The sequence below is a fragment of the Drosophila takahashii genome, chromosome 2R (assembly GCF_030179915.1).
Source record: "Drosophila takahashii strain IR98-3 E-12201 chromosome 2R, DtakHiC1v2, whole genome shotgun sequence".
Lineage (NCBI taxonomy): Eukaryota > Metazoa > Arthropoda > Insecta > Diptera > Drosophilidae > Drosophila > Drosophila takahashii.
The window spans coordinates 37,587,894-37,605,945 of record NC_091679.1 but is presented as its reverse complement, the minus strand read 5'-3'; the positions used below and the strand labels follow the sequence as shown (position 1 = coordinate 37,605,945).

General features: G+C 50.4%; 2 protein-coding genes across 11 annotated transcripts in view; one reads left to right on the top strand and one right to left on the bottom strand.

Annotated features, from left to right (window-relative positions):
- Positions 1–18,052, top strand: part of Strn-Mlck (Stretchin-Mlck) — a 48,897-nt gene that overhangs the window by 22,142 nt on the left and 8,703 nt on the right. For 4 of the 10 annotated variants that reach the window (XM_070212565.1, XM_070212563.1, XM_070212564.1 and 1 more), the window contains 10 exons: positions 5,993–6,703; positions 6,762–7,499; positions 7,614–8,321; positions 8,384–8,556; positions 8,880–8,967; positions 9,446–10,769; positions 13,462–13,594; positions 14,535–14,703; positions 16,835–16,880; positions 16,941–17,812. In XM_070212565.1, coding sequence (XP_070068666.1) covers positions 5,993–6,703; positions 6,762–7,499; positions 7,614–8,321; positions 8,384–8,556; positions 8,880–8,967; positions 9,446–10,769; positions 13,462–13,594; positions 14,535–14,703; positions 16,835–16,880; positions 16,941–17,812 — 4,962 coding nt within the window. Of the gene's footprint in view, positions 1–345; positions 2,236–2,295; positions 3,079–3,243; positions 4,006–4,165; positions 5,792–5,835; positions 5,863–5,938; positions 6,704–6,761; positions 7,500–7,613; positions 8,322–8,383; positions 8,557–8,684; positions 8,968–9,121; positions 9,361–9,445; positions 10,770–13,461; positions 13,595–14,534; positions 14,704–16,834; positions 16,881–16,940; positions 17,813–18,052 lie in introns of those variants that run through there. The other 6 variants (XM_044393348.2, XM_070212572.1, XM_070212569.1 and 3 more) reach the window with 6 other exon arrangements.
- LOC108066216 (uncharacterized) lies at positions 14,943–16,689 on the bottom strand. Its single transcript, XM_017154630.3, has 3 exons — positions 16,480–16,689; positions 16,222–16,415; positions 14,943–16,162 (listed from the first exon to the last, which is right to left on the bottom strand). Exons 1-3 carry the CDS (start codon positions 16,614–16,616, stop codon positions 15,132–15,134), a joined length of 1,362 nt encoding a protein of 453 aa, XP_017010119.2. The 5' UTR covers positions 16,617–16,689; the 3' UTR covers positions 14,943–15,131.

Genomic DNA, 18,052 nt, shown 5'->3' with positions numbered 1-18,052 from the left:
CGCACTTTCGGTTCGCAACAATGGCAAGTGCTCAGAGATGAAGGTAAACGATGCACTTTATCACCGCACTTAAATAGATCCCTCTTTAAATAGCCAATTCGAATACAAATGGCAGCCGTGCTCTCACTTATATAATAATTCGTTTACTGCCTGCATTCAATAAAAAAGTGCCTGGTATTTAAATAGAATCGCATTTTGGCAATCAATGTTGCATGCGTGTGTTTGTGCAACGTCGGCAGCGAACAAAACAGAATTCGTAAAATTGTTTTTAGCATAACAATCGATTTGGGGACTAGGATTGATCCGATCGATTCGAGAAGGAATGTGTTTTCGAAATTTTCACCACGTTCGGTGACAGTCGTGAATCTTCTTTTGCATCGAACGGACGTCTCACGTCCTAAACAAAAAATCTCGATCGAACCGTTGCGGGCTATATATATTGATTGAAAAAGTCATACATATACGACTCGGACGGATAACAATTTTTTCGGTTTTCATTTACGAGTTTTATCCTTATCCAAAACCCGCAAGAGGCCGTACGAAAACGATCCGAAATGGGAGAAACGGAGAACGGAGATATCGAGCCACGGGCCTCTGCCGAACCGGAGGCGGCATCTGGCCAGGATACCCTACAGGTGCCGACGCAAAAGAAGCGCAAGCTTAAGTCCCCAACTCCTGGAAGCCTCCGTGGACGCAGTGCCACGCCCATTCATGGAAGGAGTCAGACTCCGTTTACCCTCTACATGACGCGACGCAGTGCCACGCCCTCGACATGGCGCAGCATTACTCCCTTCCTGAAACGCGAGGAAAAGGAGAAGACGCCCTTCGAACTGGGCAGGGACATTAAGAGCCAGACCACCTGCAATATCGCCGTCTTCGATCGCGCCCTCGTAATGGATATTTCCGAGCCGTTGGACGTGCAAAAGCCCGTGCGTTACATAACGTCCGATTTGTCGGTGATCGATCGCGCTGCCGTAATGGATGTGTCCAACGTTGAGGTTATCTACGTTGTGGAGGAGTATGAGGAGGTCGAGGAAGACGAGATTATTGAGGAGGTTAAGCCGAAAAAGAAGGAGAAAAAGGCCAGAAAGCCGCGCGTTCAGCGCAAGTCCATCGACAAGGACATGAGTCCTTCAGGCGGCGATGATGACGACTTGGGTGACTTCGGCGGCGAAGATAGGGAGGACAGCGTTGACCTCGACGAGGGCGATGAGCCCACCAAGAAGGGCAAGAAGAAGGCTCCGGCCAAGAAGAAGGAGAAGAAGGAGAAGTCGCCCAGTCCGAAATTGACCTTGAAACTGGAGATCGGCGGTGGCCAGAAGGCCAGCAAGAAGATGTTCGAGCAGCAGCAGCAGCAGGCCAAGCCGCCGCCGAAGAAGAGCAAGATGGTGCTCCAGATGGAGGAGCAGGCGAAGGCAGCGGCCAAGGCCGCCGAGGAGGCGGCTGCGAGGGCCAAGCCGAAGGGCGAGACCTTTGAGGAGCGCCAGAAGCGCCTGCAAGCCGAAAAGGAGGAGCAGGAACGCCTAGAGGCTGAGCAGCGCGCTCAGGAAGAGGCTGAGGCGGAGGAGGAGGAGGAGGAACCATCCGCGGTGGGCGAGGAGGGCGAAGAGGGCACTGAGGCTGGATACGGAGACGAGGACCAGGATCAGGAGTATCCCGAGGAGGAAATTGAGCCCGAGCCCGAGGAGATAGAGGAGGTGGTGGACCCGAAGAAGAAGAAAGACAAGCGTCGCGGCAGCGACTCCTCCGACGAGTTCGTGCGTCCCGATCCCCAAGAGGAGGAGCGCTGGCAGCGCATTGCCGCTGTCGAGGGCGAGGAGTTCATGCAGCAGATGCGCAAATACAGCCAGGCCAAGCGGGTCAGCGAGAAGGAGCGCGACGCCGACTGGCAGCGCCGCCGGGAGCAGGCACGCAATCCCAAGTTCATCAACTTCCTTTCCGATCGAGCCGTCGAAGCAGGTCAAAGTGTGCGCCTGGCCTGCGCCGTCGATGGCCCGGAGCTATCGGCCAAGTGGTTCCACAACCGCAGGCAGCTGGAGCGTGACGGATGCCACCGCATAATCAATAACAACAATATCCTGGTGCTGGAAGTGCTAAACACCACCATCTTGGACTCTGGAGAGTACTCGTGCGTGATCTCGAACCAGAACGACGAGACGTCTTCGTCTTGCATTGTGACCGTCTATGAAATTTTCAAGGACGAACCCAAACCCCCTTCCATTCAGTATATCAAAGGTATTTGTCGGCACTTTCGATTACGCGGCCTTCTTAAGTGCTTGTAATTGCCCTTTTCAGAGTACTATCATCTGCGCGACGATGAGCTGACCATCGAGTGCCACGTCCACGGTTATCCTCGGCCGGTGATCACCTGGTGGCGCGGCGCCTTCCAGGTCAAGCCCAGCTACAAGTTCACCATGCTGGAGGAGGCTCACGGTGTGTGCAAGCTGCTCATCTACAAGCCGGGCAACAAGGATGGGGGCATCTACACCATGAAGGCCTTCAACTCCAGCGGAGAGGTGCAGATCAACCACACGGTCGAGGTAGCCCGCAACCTGCACTACCACGTGCCCGGCATCTTCCATGCCCGCGACAAGATCCAGCTAGACAGCTTGAAGCAGGCCAAGAAGGCCATGGAGGAGGCCCTCAAGTCGAAGGCCGACTCCGACCAAAGGCGGGCGGAGGCGGAGGAGGAGTACCAGCGTTTGCATCCGGCGCGGGCCACGCCGGAGAAGTTGGTGCCCGCCAAGCAGAAGTTGTCGTTTGCCACTCAGCTGCGCGATCGCATGGCGCTTGAGGGTTCGACCGTTAAGTTTGCGGCCACTGTGATTGGCCCCGATCCCAATACCCGCTGGATGAAGGACGACAAGTGGGTGGTAATGAGCGACAACATCAAGAACCTCTCCGAGGAGGGCAAGGCCATCATCCAGATCAGCAACGTCACCAGTGCCGATTCCGGTGTCTACAAGTGTGTGGCCAAAAACGATCTCAGCGAGATCGAGACCTCCTGCTACTTCAAGGTGTATGCGGCACAGGCGGATGGTGACGAGTCGGAACCCATTTTCGCCCTTCCCCTGCGAGGTATTTCAACCCACCACCCCCATTCTAAATGTGTGTGTTCTCGGTTACACGATCCTCAAAAAAGTCCCATGTACTTCATTGTGTCGTCGTTTCGGTGTTCTTCTGTTCAATTGAGGTCGATCGAGTACGAAAATAGCCAAATTGATTGATTGACTTTGTTCTCAGATGTGTATCATGCCTCGCAGAACGATCTGATTCTCGATACGAAGGTGCGAGGCAACCCCCGACCAGAGATCTCGTGGACCAAGGACCAGATACCCGTGGTGCTCGACGATCGGGTGGTGCAGATCGAGCACTTGGACGGCATTTGCGAGCTGATTATCAACAAGCCGACGATCAATGACAACGGAATCTATGTCTGCACCGCCAAGAGCAAATTGGGCAGTCAGTCGACCACCCACACGGTTGTCGTCGACACCACCCACACCTCGCGTCGTTCTAGCGTCCTGTCCGCCATCGCCATGCAGGAAGGAGGAGGAGACCCCGCCGAGGCCCCCAAGGCCAAGGGCAAGAAGAAGAAGAAGGACGACGAGGAGGCCGAGGCCGGCGGCGATGGTGGCTACGAGCGACGCAGCCGGATGCCGGATCCTTCGCCCAAGCAGATGTTGTACTTCACGGTCAACCCAACCAATCGGTACGTTGCCGAGGGCTCCAAGGTCAAATTGCAGGCCGTCATCGGTGGACCCCAGCCGATGATCAAGTGGCAGAAGGATGACCAGAATGTCACCTATGGCCCGAACATTCGCAACATGAACCGTGACAGCTTGGCGGTGTTGGAATTCGTCAATGCCCAGGTGGAGGATTCGGGCACCTACTCCATTATTGCCCAAAATGATTCGTGCAAGATCACCACCTCTGCCATGCTGCATGTCTACCAGACGAAGGTCAACACGGATGTCCAACCCGTCTTTATTCGCTCTCTGAAAGGTAAGATATTCGGTAACGGATGAGTGTGTTCGATCGATCGATCGATCGGATCATCTATATTTAGCAATCGACAACAGTGTATGATTGTGCAATGCCAATGGTCGCAGCCATTATGCAATGTTTTTATGCAACCCGTCTTCTCGGTGTTTTTCTCTCACAGAGACCTATCACCTGAACACCAATGAGCTGATCCTGGAGACAGCTGTGAGGGGTCAGCCCACACCGGAGGTCCAGTGGTTCAAGGACAGCATCGAAATCCAGAGCGGCGGTCGCTACCAGCTGATTGAGCACCAGGACGGCACCCGGGAGCTGATCATCGATCGGCCGGACAACAAGGACTCCGGCAAGTATGTGCTCAAGGCAGAGAGTCGCGCCGGCAAGATGGAGATCTCGCACTACGTGCTGTTCGAGGGTCAAGCCCATCACATCTCGGACAACATCCATGGTGTGTTCCATGCGGACAAGAGCCTGCTGCGTCCCAAGGAGGTGGAGAAGCCGGTGGAAAAGAAGCCCGCTCCTGCTGCCGCTGCGGCTGGCGAGCCGGAATCCGAGGCTGAGGACGGCAAGGCAAAGAAGCGTGGCCGCAAGGAGGAGGATGATTCCTCGGCCTACGCCACCGACTATGCTTCCGATACGGCCAGCTTGTCGAGCAAGCGTCGCGAAAAGAACATCGCTATCCACTTCAGCACTTCGATGAGGGATCGCGTGGTGGCCGAGGGATCCAAGGTTAAGATTTCATGCTTCCTGGAGGCCAAGGAGCCTCAGGTCAAGTGGTTCAAGGACGGCGAGCAGATCCAGAACTCTCCGAAGATCAGGGGCAGGTACAGCGAGGGCCTGTGCCTCCTGGAGGTCATGAGCGCCACGGCCGAGGACAATGGCGAGTACAAGTGCTGGGGTCGTGACGAGACCGGCGAGGCTTCCACCTCTTGCCGCCTCGAGGTGTACGAGGATCCGGGCACGGGTGACGTACCACCCACCTTCACCCGCAACATCAAGGACACGATGCACGGCAAGATTAACGAGCTGCAGCTGGACGTTCATGTGCGCGGTCTGCCCACTCCCTCGGTTACGTGGGTGAAGGATGGCGTCAAGGTGGAGAATAGCGACAAGTACCAGCAGGTGGACCACGATGACGGCACCTGTGAGCTCTTTATCAGCCACCCGAAGCCTTCGGACAGCGGAAAGTACGTGTGCCAGGCGGAGAATCGCGAGGGCAAGACGGAGATTGTCCACATGATCACCGTGGAGAAGAGAGTGCGGGCACCACGCATCTCGCCGCCCAGGGAGGGAAGACCTCCTCGTCCGGCTGGCGATGAGGAGGCACCCCCAGCTGAAGGAGAAGAAGGCGAGGGGGCAGCCGAAGGCGAGGGTGGCGAGAGGCGACGCAGGAAGCCTAAGCCGGATGAGGAGGAGCAGACCAGCTCCAGACGCGAAGTTCCACCGCCTCCGGATCTAAGGAAGCGCCTGTACTTCAGGAACTTCCTCTCCAACCGAACGGTGAAATCGGGCAGCAATGTCAAGTGGATGGTGAACATCGATGGACCGGAGCCAACTGCCAAGTGGTTCTTCGGTGACCAGCCGATCGCCTTCGGACCGAAGAGCAAGATGTCCATGCAGGACGGCATCGCCTGGTTGAACCTCGTGGGAGTCACAGAAGAAGATGCCGGCGAATACACTTTGCGGGTCAGGGGAAGTGAAAACGAAATCGTGAGCACTTGCAATTTGTTTGTGTACAGCACGGGCAAACCGGAGGTTATCTCGCCCACCTTTGTAGTGGGCATCAAAGGTAGGACGCTCTATGTATTGGCGGTTCTCGTCTCGTGCGTTGAGGTGAATGTCTTTGTATCTATGAGTCAAGTATATCCCATTCTGTAGTCCTAGATGTATTTTAAGAATACTAAACTATTATTACCCTTTCCTGACCTCCCTATAGTTCTTTGTCTTATGTGTCTCGTGTCTTGTCTCTTTATCCATGTCCATGTTCCAGATGCATATCATTCCCAGGGCAACCAGCTCACTTTGGAGTGCAAGGTGTCGGGCAGTCCCAAGCCCCACATTTACTGGCAGAGGGATAATACCCTACTACCCTTGGAGGGCACCAAGTACCAGTATGCAGAGCAAAGCGACGGAGTGAAGCTCCTGACCATTTCCAACTTTGGCAGCAATGATTCTGGCTTGTATACTTGCTATGCGGAGAGCGAAAATGGTCAGATGAAGATCAGCAAGTTTGTCCAGGCCTCCGACTATGTTAGAGAGCGAACTGCTGAGAAGAAGCCGTTTGACCAGGTCATCCAAGAGATCAAGCGGGAGGAGTCCTCAGTTGCCTCGACCAGCGATAATGCTACCGCCAAGGCAAAGGCCCGAGAGGCCAAGTTGCGACTGAATCTGGAGACCAGCCTGAAGGCCATGACCATCGGTAGTGGCAACAAGGCTCAACTCATCTGCTATGTGACCGGCATCATCGAGGACGTCCATTGGTTGAGGAACGATGAGCGTGTAACGAAGGATGCTCGCCACAAGATCTACAACATAAACGGAGCCATCAGTCTGGAAATTTACGATGCCCGTGTGGAGGACAGTGGAAACTACAGATGCGTGGTGAAGAACAGCCGGCAGACTGTGGAAAGTGCTGGCCAGCTAAGTGTGTTGGATCAGTCTACTGGAAAGTTGCCTCAAAGCTTCTCCAGTGGTATTACAGGTAAATCTATTTCAACTGATTGTAAAGTCCTTACTAACTGGGTTTTTGCTTCGGACAGAATCCTACGATGCCCAGCGAAATGAGATTGTGCTGAGTTGTCAGGTCAACGGACGTCCCAATGTCAGTTGGATGCGAGACGACCACTCTATATGCAATAACCGCTACAGGACAATCGAAGAACCCGGTGGTGTAAGGAAGCTGATTATTCGCAATCCCATATCCTCCGATTGTGGCATCTTCGCCTGCTTTGCAGAGCACGAGGATCGGATTGACTCGACCAGTACCACCATAAAGGCGGCCGATCTGAAGCGCCTGATCAACGTTAGCCAGGAGGAGATTCCTAGCATTAGCGATCATGATAGCTGGTCGCGTAGTCAGTCCCATTTGAGTTCCGGAAGCCAAGTGAACGGCAATGGAGAGCTTCATCGAGCCGGAGATCGTGTCCTGCGCAGCGTGGGCAAGGCGAAGCCGCTCTTCCACACCCTGTTGCACGATCGCACGGTTTCGGAGGGAGTCAATCTTCGACTGGTGTGCGCCGTATCGGGTGACGAGAACACCCACATCGAGTGGCTGAAGAACCACAAGCCCCTGCCCCGGGGCGACAATCGCTATCAGACGGTCTTCATGAATCAAGAAGCTTCGCTGGAGATCTTTGCTGCGGTGGCCGATGACAGTGGCAACTATACCTGTTGCGCGACCAACGACTTTGGTGAAAGTCTAACTCATGCCCAACTTCGGGTGTACAAGCACTTCAAGGAAGCCCCATTGCCAAGTACTTTTACGCAGCCCATCCGAGGTAGAAAGACAACTGGAATCCTCCTTCGCTTTTGTTCATCTTCGATGTTCTAACCGCTTCTGTTAACCTAAACTAAAAAATAGAAAACCACTAATGTATCTCCTCCCTTTGCAGACACATATTCTCTCAACGAGAATGAGTTGGTTCTGGATTGCCGCGTACGTGGCCAGCCGCGTCCCGATGTCACATGGGTCAAGGGCACCGAGCCCATCGAAAGCAGCGAGCGGTACAAGCTGAGCGACCAGGCCGATGGCTACGCCAAGCTGACCATCGTGAATCCCACCGAGAAAGATTCGGGCATCTATTGGTGCGTGGCCCGCAACGAGGGAGCCGAGAACAAGATCTCCCATCAGGTGGACTTCAAGGGTCGCCAGAACTATTCGCTGCAGAAGACGCACGGTTTCTTCCACCGCGATCCCAACAAGCCGCACTTCCTAGGGCCATTGGGCAACCAGACGGTCTGCAACGGCGGCACCGTCGCCATCTCGGCCGAGTTCATGCAGACCAGCACACCCATCGAGGTCAAGTGGCTCCGCGATCGCCGGGTGGTGGACGGACCCAATGTCCTGGCCCTGGCCGACAAGGGTGTCTACACGCTGACCATCATGAATGCCGGTCCCGAGGTCGAGGGCACCTACACCTGCCGCGCCTCCAATGCCTTCGGACGCATCGAGTCCAATGTCAACGTCGACGTGGCCGTGGGAGCTGAGAAGGATGAGCGTCCACCGCTGTTCCTGTCGCGACCGGACACCGAAATGAAGATCGCCGTGGGTGATCCCTTCTCGCTGTCCTTCCGCATTGCCGGCGATCCGAAACCCAAGCGTAAGCAGAACTATGCTCTTTTCAAATGAAGTAACTTCTAATAAGGGATCTCTATTTTGCAGTCACCTTCATGAAGGGCACCAAGGACATTACCCAGTCCGATCGGGTCAGCAAAGAAGTGTCCGATGACTACACAAGATTCTCAGTGCAGCAAGCCCAGATCTCCGATTCTGGCACTTACTTCGTGGTGGCCCGCAACAACTTTGGCACTGACAGGATATTCGTCACTGTGACGGTATATATCTACGTGTATCTGTATCCTCGGGATCTATATGCTCTCCTTTTCTGTTGCTTGTGGCTGTCCCTCTATCGCTTTCGCTAACTAACCGCTGCAACTTCTCTGCTTCTCTCTTCTTATTCCAGATTAAAATACCCAAAAAGAAAGAATCCGAATAAAGCTTATTAATACAATTTACTTTGCAAATTTCGAACGCCTCCCTCAACAAAAGCACCAAATACAATTACAACTATATCATACTTAGCCCTCAGTCTACTTTCCTGACTCTATGTGTTCATTCAAAGCAATATAATATATCGTTCTGACTACAAAACTTATAGGTAAACCCGCGCGCTCGCTCCGCCACTCCAACGCAACCACGCTGGGGCCTTCCCCTGGACAGTTACAGCGACACTTCGTACTTCAGAGGTGAGTTACTATATATGTTATATGGTTACCCTTATAGGAACCCTTCTATAAGGGTTCCCTTGTGTCAAGTCCGTTATGTTCCGTGTTGTCCGTTCTTGTCCGTATTTGTCTTTTTGTCAGGACAAAGCCAAAGCCTTATTTCCATCTCTTACAGATCGGTTTAAAAGCCCCAACAAACCCAAAACGACAAAAGAAATTTCCTGTGAGATCGTAGAGACCCAGCTAATAAAAAACTATTCCTGTATTTATCTTTTGTTAGTATTTCTGAACGATTGACTTAATTACTTTTATTATCGTACCTACATATATAAATAATGTATTATATAAAGCACAGCAATCCAGCTTATACATTTACGTAGTGGAAACAAGAAAATAAAAAATATTTCTCCGGGGCGTAAAGAGTTTTAATTGAGGTCATCATATAAGAACCATTTGATCCTCATTCATTTACGAGAGTTTTTTTTGTACCATCCCTCAGATCCACCCGGTTGCATTTCCACCGAACCACTGGTCGTTGATTCCGGGCCCACGCACATCTCGTTGTCATGGGGCAAGCCGGTTAGTGCCAATTCGGCTCCGGTGATGGCCTACAAGGTGGAGGCCTGGGTTGTGGGTCACGAGGGCGGCGCCTACTGGCGGGAATTGGGCCTGACGCCCATCAACTCCTTCGACGCCTTCAACCTGAAGCCCAACGTTGAGTACCACTTCCGGGTGACGCCGAAGAACCGATATGGCTGGGGACCCACCGTCCAGACCACCAGTCCCCTCCAAGTGGGCGGCGTCGAGTGCCTGCCGGAGTTCGTCAAGATCCTGCCCGGCCAGGCCAAGGCTCTGTTGGGTTCGTCCTTCACCCTGCAGTGCAACATGCGTGGAGCTCCCAGGCCGCAGGTCACCTGGTTCAAGGACGGCATTCAACTGAGCAGCAGCTCGGAACGCGTCAAGGTCCGGCAGATCGGTTCAACCTGTGCCTTGACCATCGCCACGGTCAGCGAACTGGACTCCGGGCGATACACCTGCGAGGCCACCAACTCGAAGGGAAGGGTCTCCACCTTTGCCCGCCTCCAGGTTGTCTCCGATTCGCGAATCTACGAGGCGGATTCGCGTCTCAAGGAGATTGCCCATGGTCGCAATGTGGCCGATGTCGGTGACTCACTGCCCATCTTCACCATGCGCCTGAGGGATCGCCGTGTTCAGGTCACCTATCCAGTGCGACTCACCTGCCAGATTGTGGGCTATCCCCTGCCGGAGATCCTGTGGTATAAGGACGATCAACTTATTTATACCGACAGGAAGCATCTCATCAGTGCCGAGGGACAGTTCTTTACGCTGGAAATTGCTGCCACCACGCTGGACGATAGCGGCATCTACACCTGCCTGGCCAAGAACGAACTGGGTTCGGTGTCCTGCCACTGCACCCTGGTCGTGGACAAGGGCATTCGGGCCTACATCTCCCCCGACTTCTATGTGCCCCTGGATCCGTTCTACATATTCCGCGAGGGCTCCGAAATCCGTCTGTCCACGAAGGTAGAGGCATATCCCTCAGTCGGTGTCACCTGGCATCGCAACGGGATGCGCCTGCGACCGAGTCGTCGTCTGACCGCCACCTTGGACTCCAATGGCTATGTGGAGCTCATTATTGCCGAGGCAACGGTCCGGGATGCCGGCATTTATGTGTGCGTCGCTTCCAACGTCGTGGGAAAAGTGGAGACCATCTGCCGGGTGGCCATTGAGGAGGAGGAGAACAAGACGATGGCCCCGCAACGTCCACTGGAAATTCCCAGCATCAAGACTGAAGATTTACCGTGAGTATTGCATGAGATATTTACCAGTTCCGGTTTTCACACTCGCACACATTTTAAGATTTATTTAGATTTTCTTAAAAAATTGCCTTATAAGGAAAACCATTTATTCCAAATTATAGCTAAAGCAGTAAAACCTTTTTATTGCTTAAATTTGTGCTTCTCCTTTGAAAACAAACTGTTCTGGGTAATCATCTAATTTATTAATTTGCGCAAAACGTTCTTTCATTCCAAACATTGATAAGCGAATTATACGTCACTCCCTAATTCGCAATGATTCTTTCTTATAAAAATCGATAAGCCAAAATAATACTCATAATTTTGAGAAATTTGAAAACAGAAATTTTCGGGGAAGTCTTTCGATTGAATATTGATAGCGACTCGGGGTATATAAAGACTTGATTCATGCAGAATTAACTTAGTTCAAGAAAACAAAAGTTTGAGTGGTGTAGCAAGCTCCCCAATATATTAAGATGAAGTGGATAGTTTATCTGTATCTGGCTCAAATAATTGCGGCTTCTCCAGTTTCGAAGAAAATGAGTAGCGACCAACGGCTGCTAGAGAACATCCTTGGCTATAGGGATGAGGATTTGAAGGCCTGCGACAATTACTTTGACCATGCATGTGGATTGTACGCTGAACGCCATATCAACGACATCTTCTCAAACATCCATGAAATGCTGAAGGAAAGCTATTACAATGACCTCGAGCAAGTAATGGATAAACTGCAGCAGAGCTCCCATATTCCTGGGTTCAACGAGTCGAGTGTGGATGCAAAGGTCCTGCGCTACTACCTGACTTGCCAAAAGGCTTCACCAGAAACCTGGCAATTAGAGCATTACCTAAAATTGACACCTCCTGGCGAAGGACTCACCTGGCCGCTTTTGACATCACCCGGAACAGAATGGCCAAAGAATCAGTTTAAATGGATGGATACTCTGGCGATTTTGCATCGCCACGGCCTATCCAATGTTTTAATAAACGTTGAGGTCACGCACGATTCTTTACTAAAACTAAGTAAGCCAAGTTTCCAGAAAGATTTACATCTCTTGAACAAAGATTCAGTTAAAACTCTCTTTGGCCTGAGTTCGATACCCTTACAAAAGCTACAGAAGCTGGAAAAGGCTTTAAACGACCTAGCAGAAGCGGAAGATAAAGACATGGAAATGCAATTTCTGAGAGTAGAATATATCGAATGGAGAACCGGTCTCGATTGGCAAAAGTTCTTCGAGTCATTAGTTGGCCACCCTGTTTCACCTCGATTTGGGGTCTTTGTCAAGAACTTCAAATACTTTACAGTTCTTAAGAAGTGGATCGAATCCGTTGATGCCGAGCTGTTGGCTAACTACTTAATGATCCGATTCGTCCTCTATGTGGAGAAGAACACTCTGGAGGGTGGAGATTCTCTTAAATGCCTGAGTGACTTGAACCGCAACATGAATCTAGCATCGAACCTTCTCTACAAGGAACACTTCCAACATCCCGAAACGCTGCAGCAGAATATCCAGGAAGTGGAGCATATTTTTGACCAGTTGCGCCAACAGTTACTTGATCAAATTAACCGCAATCGCCTTGGGCTGTCCGCCGATCATAAAAAAGCGGTGATCGAGAAGGTTAAAGCTTTAGTCCTCAATATTGGAAACATGCCTAGAGACCTCGACCACAGGACCTTTATCAGTCGCTACTACGAAGATCTAGAGATTCCCTCGGCCGATCTTGACTATGGTCGAGTTCAGCTTAAGCTTCTTCAGTTTCGGACACGAAAGCATATGAATCAACTGTTTCAAGAGTCGTCTTCAAGACCCTTTGAATATATGAACATGGATTTTAAGGGACCGACCAGCGCATACTACTTGATTGGCAAAAACTTGATTATAATGCCCTATGCCCTCCTGCAGGAGCCGTTCTTCACTTCGGACAGCCAGGATGTGTTCAAGTACAGCCTGATGGGATTCACTCTGGCCCATGAGATGATGCACGCCATCGGCACACGCGGAGTTTCTCGAAGAACGCGTGGCGGATATTGAAGGTGCTAAGCTGGCATACTCTACGTATTCCTCCAGAAACCGCCAAAAAGACACCACGTTCAATGATATCAACTTGGAAAAGATCTTCTTCCTAAATCTGGCGCAATTATTTTGCACAGATGGCTACTCGGGAAGTGAGGTTATTAAACACGACAAACGTCCGTTGCGTTTACATCAAATTGTAAAAAGTTACGACCCGTTTAATAGAGCTTTTGGATGTCCCCTCACACTCAAAGAGTGTAATCTGTGGTGAACGGATTAATAATTTTCATTTTAAAAAATATGTTAATTAGAAATAATTTATATATATTTATTTTATTATTTTTTATTTATTCTTAAACAAAAGTAATTATTTAAATAGGGAATTTGTTATATACTAAAAGTTGGAACGCTTAATAAGTTCGAACTTTACAAACATAACTTAACTTTAATCTTGTATTTAAGTACATTTTAAAACAATTCGTTGAAATAAAACAAACAGCATTAGTTTTATAAACTTCGCTTACAAAAATAAATAATTAAAACAACCAGTATTTTATTTACCAATTTATTCAGATGAAACAAAAAGAAAACACTTAATTTTAGTTGGTTTCAAAAATATCATAACTAGTAATATAAACCCGACCTACTTTTTAGACACTATTAAATAAAGATTTCTTTCTCCCCAGTTATTCCAAGGAGCCCCTATTCGTGGTGAAGCCGCGATCCAGCGAAGCCTACGAGGGCGACAACGTCATCATATTCTGCGAGGTGGTTGGCGATCCCAAGCCCGAAGTCGTTTGGCTGCGCGATTTTCTGAATGTGAGTATGTGACGTTTTTGGCGAGAGTCAGCTTGTTGCACATGCGCAGTTAGTCAGTAGCAATCGCGGCGCCAGCAAATGTGGGTCGTCCAATCACTACCTCCTCTCGCTTCCAAACTAGTTGCTTTATCAGAGGCTCAAGTTCACCAGTGAACACCAGCAACGTGGGCCCTACTGGCATCAGGAAGTGCAAATGCACATAAGTTCCGCTCAACTAGACTATAAAAAGGCAACTCCCAGTGGGCCAGACACAGTTTTTTTGAGTTGCTGCAGTTGCTCGCGCGGATAGAATTTTTTTTGATTGATCCGCGAGTGCGCGAACAAAGTGTCCAAACAAGCGGAGCATCCCTTCCGAAAAGGTAACCAGCTAGCAACCCGATACGGCAACAAAGTGGCTACAAAAGCACGTGAAGAATAGAGTGCTGGCTCGGATTACGGACAAGTGCGTCATACTGAAACGGTGCGCGTTATACAAGAGCACAGATCTTACAAATCCGATTCGCTGTCAAACGCTAATTCAAGTTCAACCCATATCAAATAACAGGCTTGTTCGCAACAAACAATTACGCGAGCCAAAAAGGAAAAAAGCGCAAAAATAAAAAAAATATATATTATTAGCCACTGTCGTGCACTGGCGACCAAGGAAGCGAGCAGGCAGGCAGGAGAAGCCGGAGGAGTAGGAGGTCAGGGTGGGCAACGTATACCCATTACCAGTTTTCCTATTCGACAGTCTCGAAACTGAATTTTGTGCTTATATGGTTATAAGCTTAACACAATAATAACAACGACAGCGGAGACTGGACCGCGTCAACGGCACCGATATTTGTATAAAGACAGTCGTGATTCATGATCTGCGACAGCCGCACAAGTCCTTATAGACGAAGCTCATCGAAGCGACGTGACCTTGAGTCATCCAACCTCTCGTTTCTTTCGCCCGCAGCCGGAGTACTACAAGGACGCGCCCCACTTCCGGCGCATCGGAGACGGACCCGAGTACAGACTGGAGATACCCAGCGCCAAGTTGGACTTCACCGGCACCTATTCCGTGATAGCCAGCAATTGCCATGGCGAGGCCAAGGCTGTAATATCGCTACAAATATTCGCCAAAGGTAAGTGATAGAGCACTGAATTATTTTGAATTTTTCCTTCTATATGAAATTAGAATTTTGAGTTTAACAGAATTTAATGAATTTAAATTTTGGGTTTAATAGAATTGAATGAATGAATGGCATGAATTCCGAAATAATTCAAACGCCAATTTCTATTGAAGAAGAAAGACCATAATTTTGTGATTAGATCTGCATGAATTTTATTTTCTAAGCAGTTAACAATGATTTGTTAAAAATGTTCCACTTTTTGTTCTCAAAAGAAAGCACACAAAAATCTGGCAAATTCAAAAAATCCATAAAAATTATTCATTGATTCATTCAATTCGAAATGAATTAGAAAAACATTCAATTTTTTCACATAGAATTAAATTAAACTAATCAAAAATTGAATGATTCACGCAGGGCTCTAGTAAGTGACAGTCTATTTATTAACCGAACTGCGGGTAGATATTCACTAGGCGGGGGAAGACTATGTCGCGCCAGAACTCCTCGGCCATGGTCAGCAAACTGGAGACGAATTCCGGATCTGCCTGCACCCAAACGTAGTGCAGAGCTCCGTTGATCTCGAACGTTGGACTCAGCACACAGTAGAGCGCCTTTTTCACGTTGGCCGCAAACATCTGGATCTGTATCTGGGCCATGTACTTGGGTGCTATCGATTCGCGGGCCTCGAGGTACTTTTCGAAGTCCTCCTCAGTCTTTGGCGATTTGATTTCGACAATGTGGTCGTCCGTGATGCCATCGGGAGCGGCGCACAGAAAGGGGAAGCTCTCGTGGAGAATCAGTCCGCACTCGACGTACTTCTTGTTCTCCAGCTTCTCTGTCTGCTTCAATATGAATCGCTTGTGCTGCTTCTGCTGCATGCGATCTTCGTTGTTCCTGTCCCGTCCCTTGCAGAACATCATGTTGAAGATCTGATCGTCATCCTCGGCACTCTTGCGGTTAATGATCAGGTGCATCATGGAGCAACGGATGCGCATGTACTGCACCTCCACCCACAAACGCGATTTGTACTGGTTTCGTGTCACAATGTAGAGGTTCTCGATGATTCCAGTCTGTGCCAGTTGTTCGGTGTGCTGCACATAGCTGGGCAGATCAACGATGTTGTACTCTGCTGCCCGGAGCAGCGCATGGTGCACGAACAGGGGCTCGAACTCGTCGCTGGTGTCCACACACTGGCGGTAGAGGGCGGAATCCCGGCCACAGTTACCCAGTTCCTCGAGAACGGTCTGCAGGAAAGCCTGTTCCTCGCTGGCGCTCAGCTCCTGCGCGTTCTGTTCGCTCTCTAATCGCACCTCGTCCTTGGGTATTATATCACAGATCCGCGTGGCCGATGTGGGCTCCGGCTGCACCAGGTTTTCCAGTTCGTGGCCCCAAAACTCCACCACGGCCGAGGGATTTCGATCGCTGCTCTTGTTGAGCAGCCAAAAGGTGAAGGCCACGATGTGGGCGCAGGTACCTAAAAGGGATTACACATAATGAACTAGATATTCTAGATATGTAAAGGGTAATCCTCACCAGAAGTGGGGCACAGGCTGCACTGGCCATCCGTGATGATCCGGGCCTTTTCCGCGACCTTGAGCGCCACATTGGCGTGGGTTTCTGTGTTGGCAAAGTCGGAGGCGGAGAATACGAGTCCCTTTAGTTCGCACATGTCGTTATGTCTCCGCATCTGGACGTAATCCGTCAGGAGATCACTTTTATCCGTGGACCTGTGGGGAGAAATGGAATATATTTAACACGCTAGTCCGCAAGTGCGAAAGGGACGGCACTCACATTTGTTTTGATTTCTCAGAGGCGGCGGATAGGCAGAAATTAAACACCATTCCGCTATTCAGAGCGGGTATATTGTGTATGTCCGCCTTGCGGAAGCCGGGCTCCAAGTCCATGGGCACGATAATAATGCCCCTCATTTTAGAAAATTAAAATTAACGAGGAGAATGCGGAAAAAAAACAATTGCTAAAAATAAGCATTAGAGATGGGACAAAAACGATTTCACGAAAATCAACACTGGTGCTATGGGCTATCGATTCCTTAGCAAAGACACTAACCCGCAGGCGCCAAAATTCAAAATGAATTCTTATCATTTTATATACATATTGAAAATTAATGAATCTTTGCCTTCTTTAGATATACTCAACAAAAGCCGCATGGATAAAGTGCATACCAGGCATGGGTGAGTTCATCCTCAACCACACAAGTATTAAGTAATTTAATCAATACAAATATTCAACAGCAACATCGAGACCCTTCCCCGATTTGTTCGCAACTTGCGAAACCTGCGCTGTTGCGACGGGGATGCGATATCGCTGGAGTGCCATGTCGAGGCCGATCCGGAGCCATTCATCATTTGGGAGAAGGACGGGCATGTTGTGCCCAGCGATCGGGACTACGTGATGTCCTTCGACGGCACCAAGGCCACGCTGAGCATTCCGCGCGTGTATCCCGAGGACGAGGGCGAGTACACTTGCGTGGCCAAGAATTCGGTGGGCCGCAGCCTCTCCTCCGCCTGCATAATCGTCGATGTGCCCGAGGAGAAGGAGAATATGTTGAGTCGCCAGCTCACGCGTCCCAGCGGCCTCCTCTCCGCCCACTCCACGCCCCGTTCCACGCCGAGATCGACGCCCGCCCGGAGCTTCTCCCCCCTGCGCTTGTCCTATCGCACCAGCAGCATCGATTTGAGCGGAATTTCGGAGCGCAGGCGAAGCGACGCCAGGAATGCCATCACTGCGCCCAAGTTCCTCGCCATTCCCTACAATCGCGTGGTCGAGGAGGGCGACAGCGTGCGCTTCCAGTGCGCCATCTCCGGACATCCCACACCGTGGGCCACCTGGGACAAGGACGGGCTGATTGTCACGCCCACGCCGCGCATTGCCGTCAAGGAGATCGACGACCTGCGCATCATCGAGATCGATGAGGTGTCCTTCGACGATGCCGGCCTGTATCGCGTCACCCTGGAGAACGACTTCGGGCGGATCGAGGCCACCGCCCGTCTGGATGTCATCCGCAGCTCCCGCTACTCCAAGTCGCCCTCCGTGCGCAGTGTGCGCGCCTCCTCCTCCCGCCGAAATGCCCATTTGTACAGACGCATCATGGGTCCATCCACAGGTGGGTGAAATAAGAATAAGCTACACTCTCTTGGCACTTGAATATAACAGTTGAAGTCCAACAGTTGTTAATAATATTAGGAAATATTATAACTAAGATGTGATTTTTTAAATTTCCTAACTTAATGTCTTACTTACTTTCTAACTTACTTACTTACTTGTTAACTTACTTACTCACTAACTTAATTACTTACCCTCTACCTTACTTACTTACACTTATTAACCTTATTAATTTTTTACT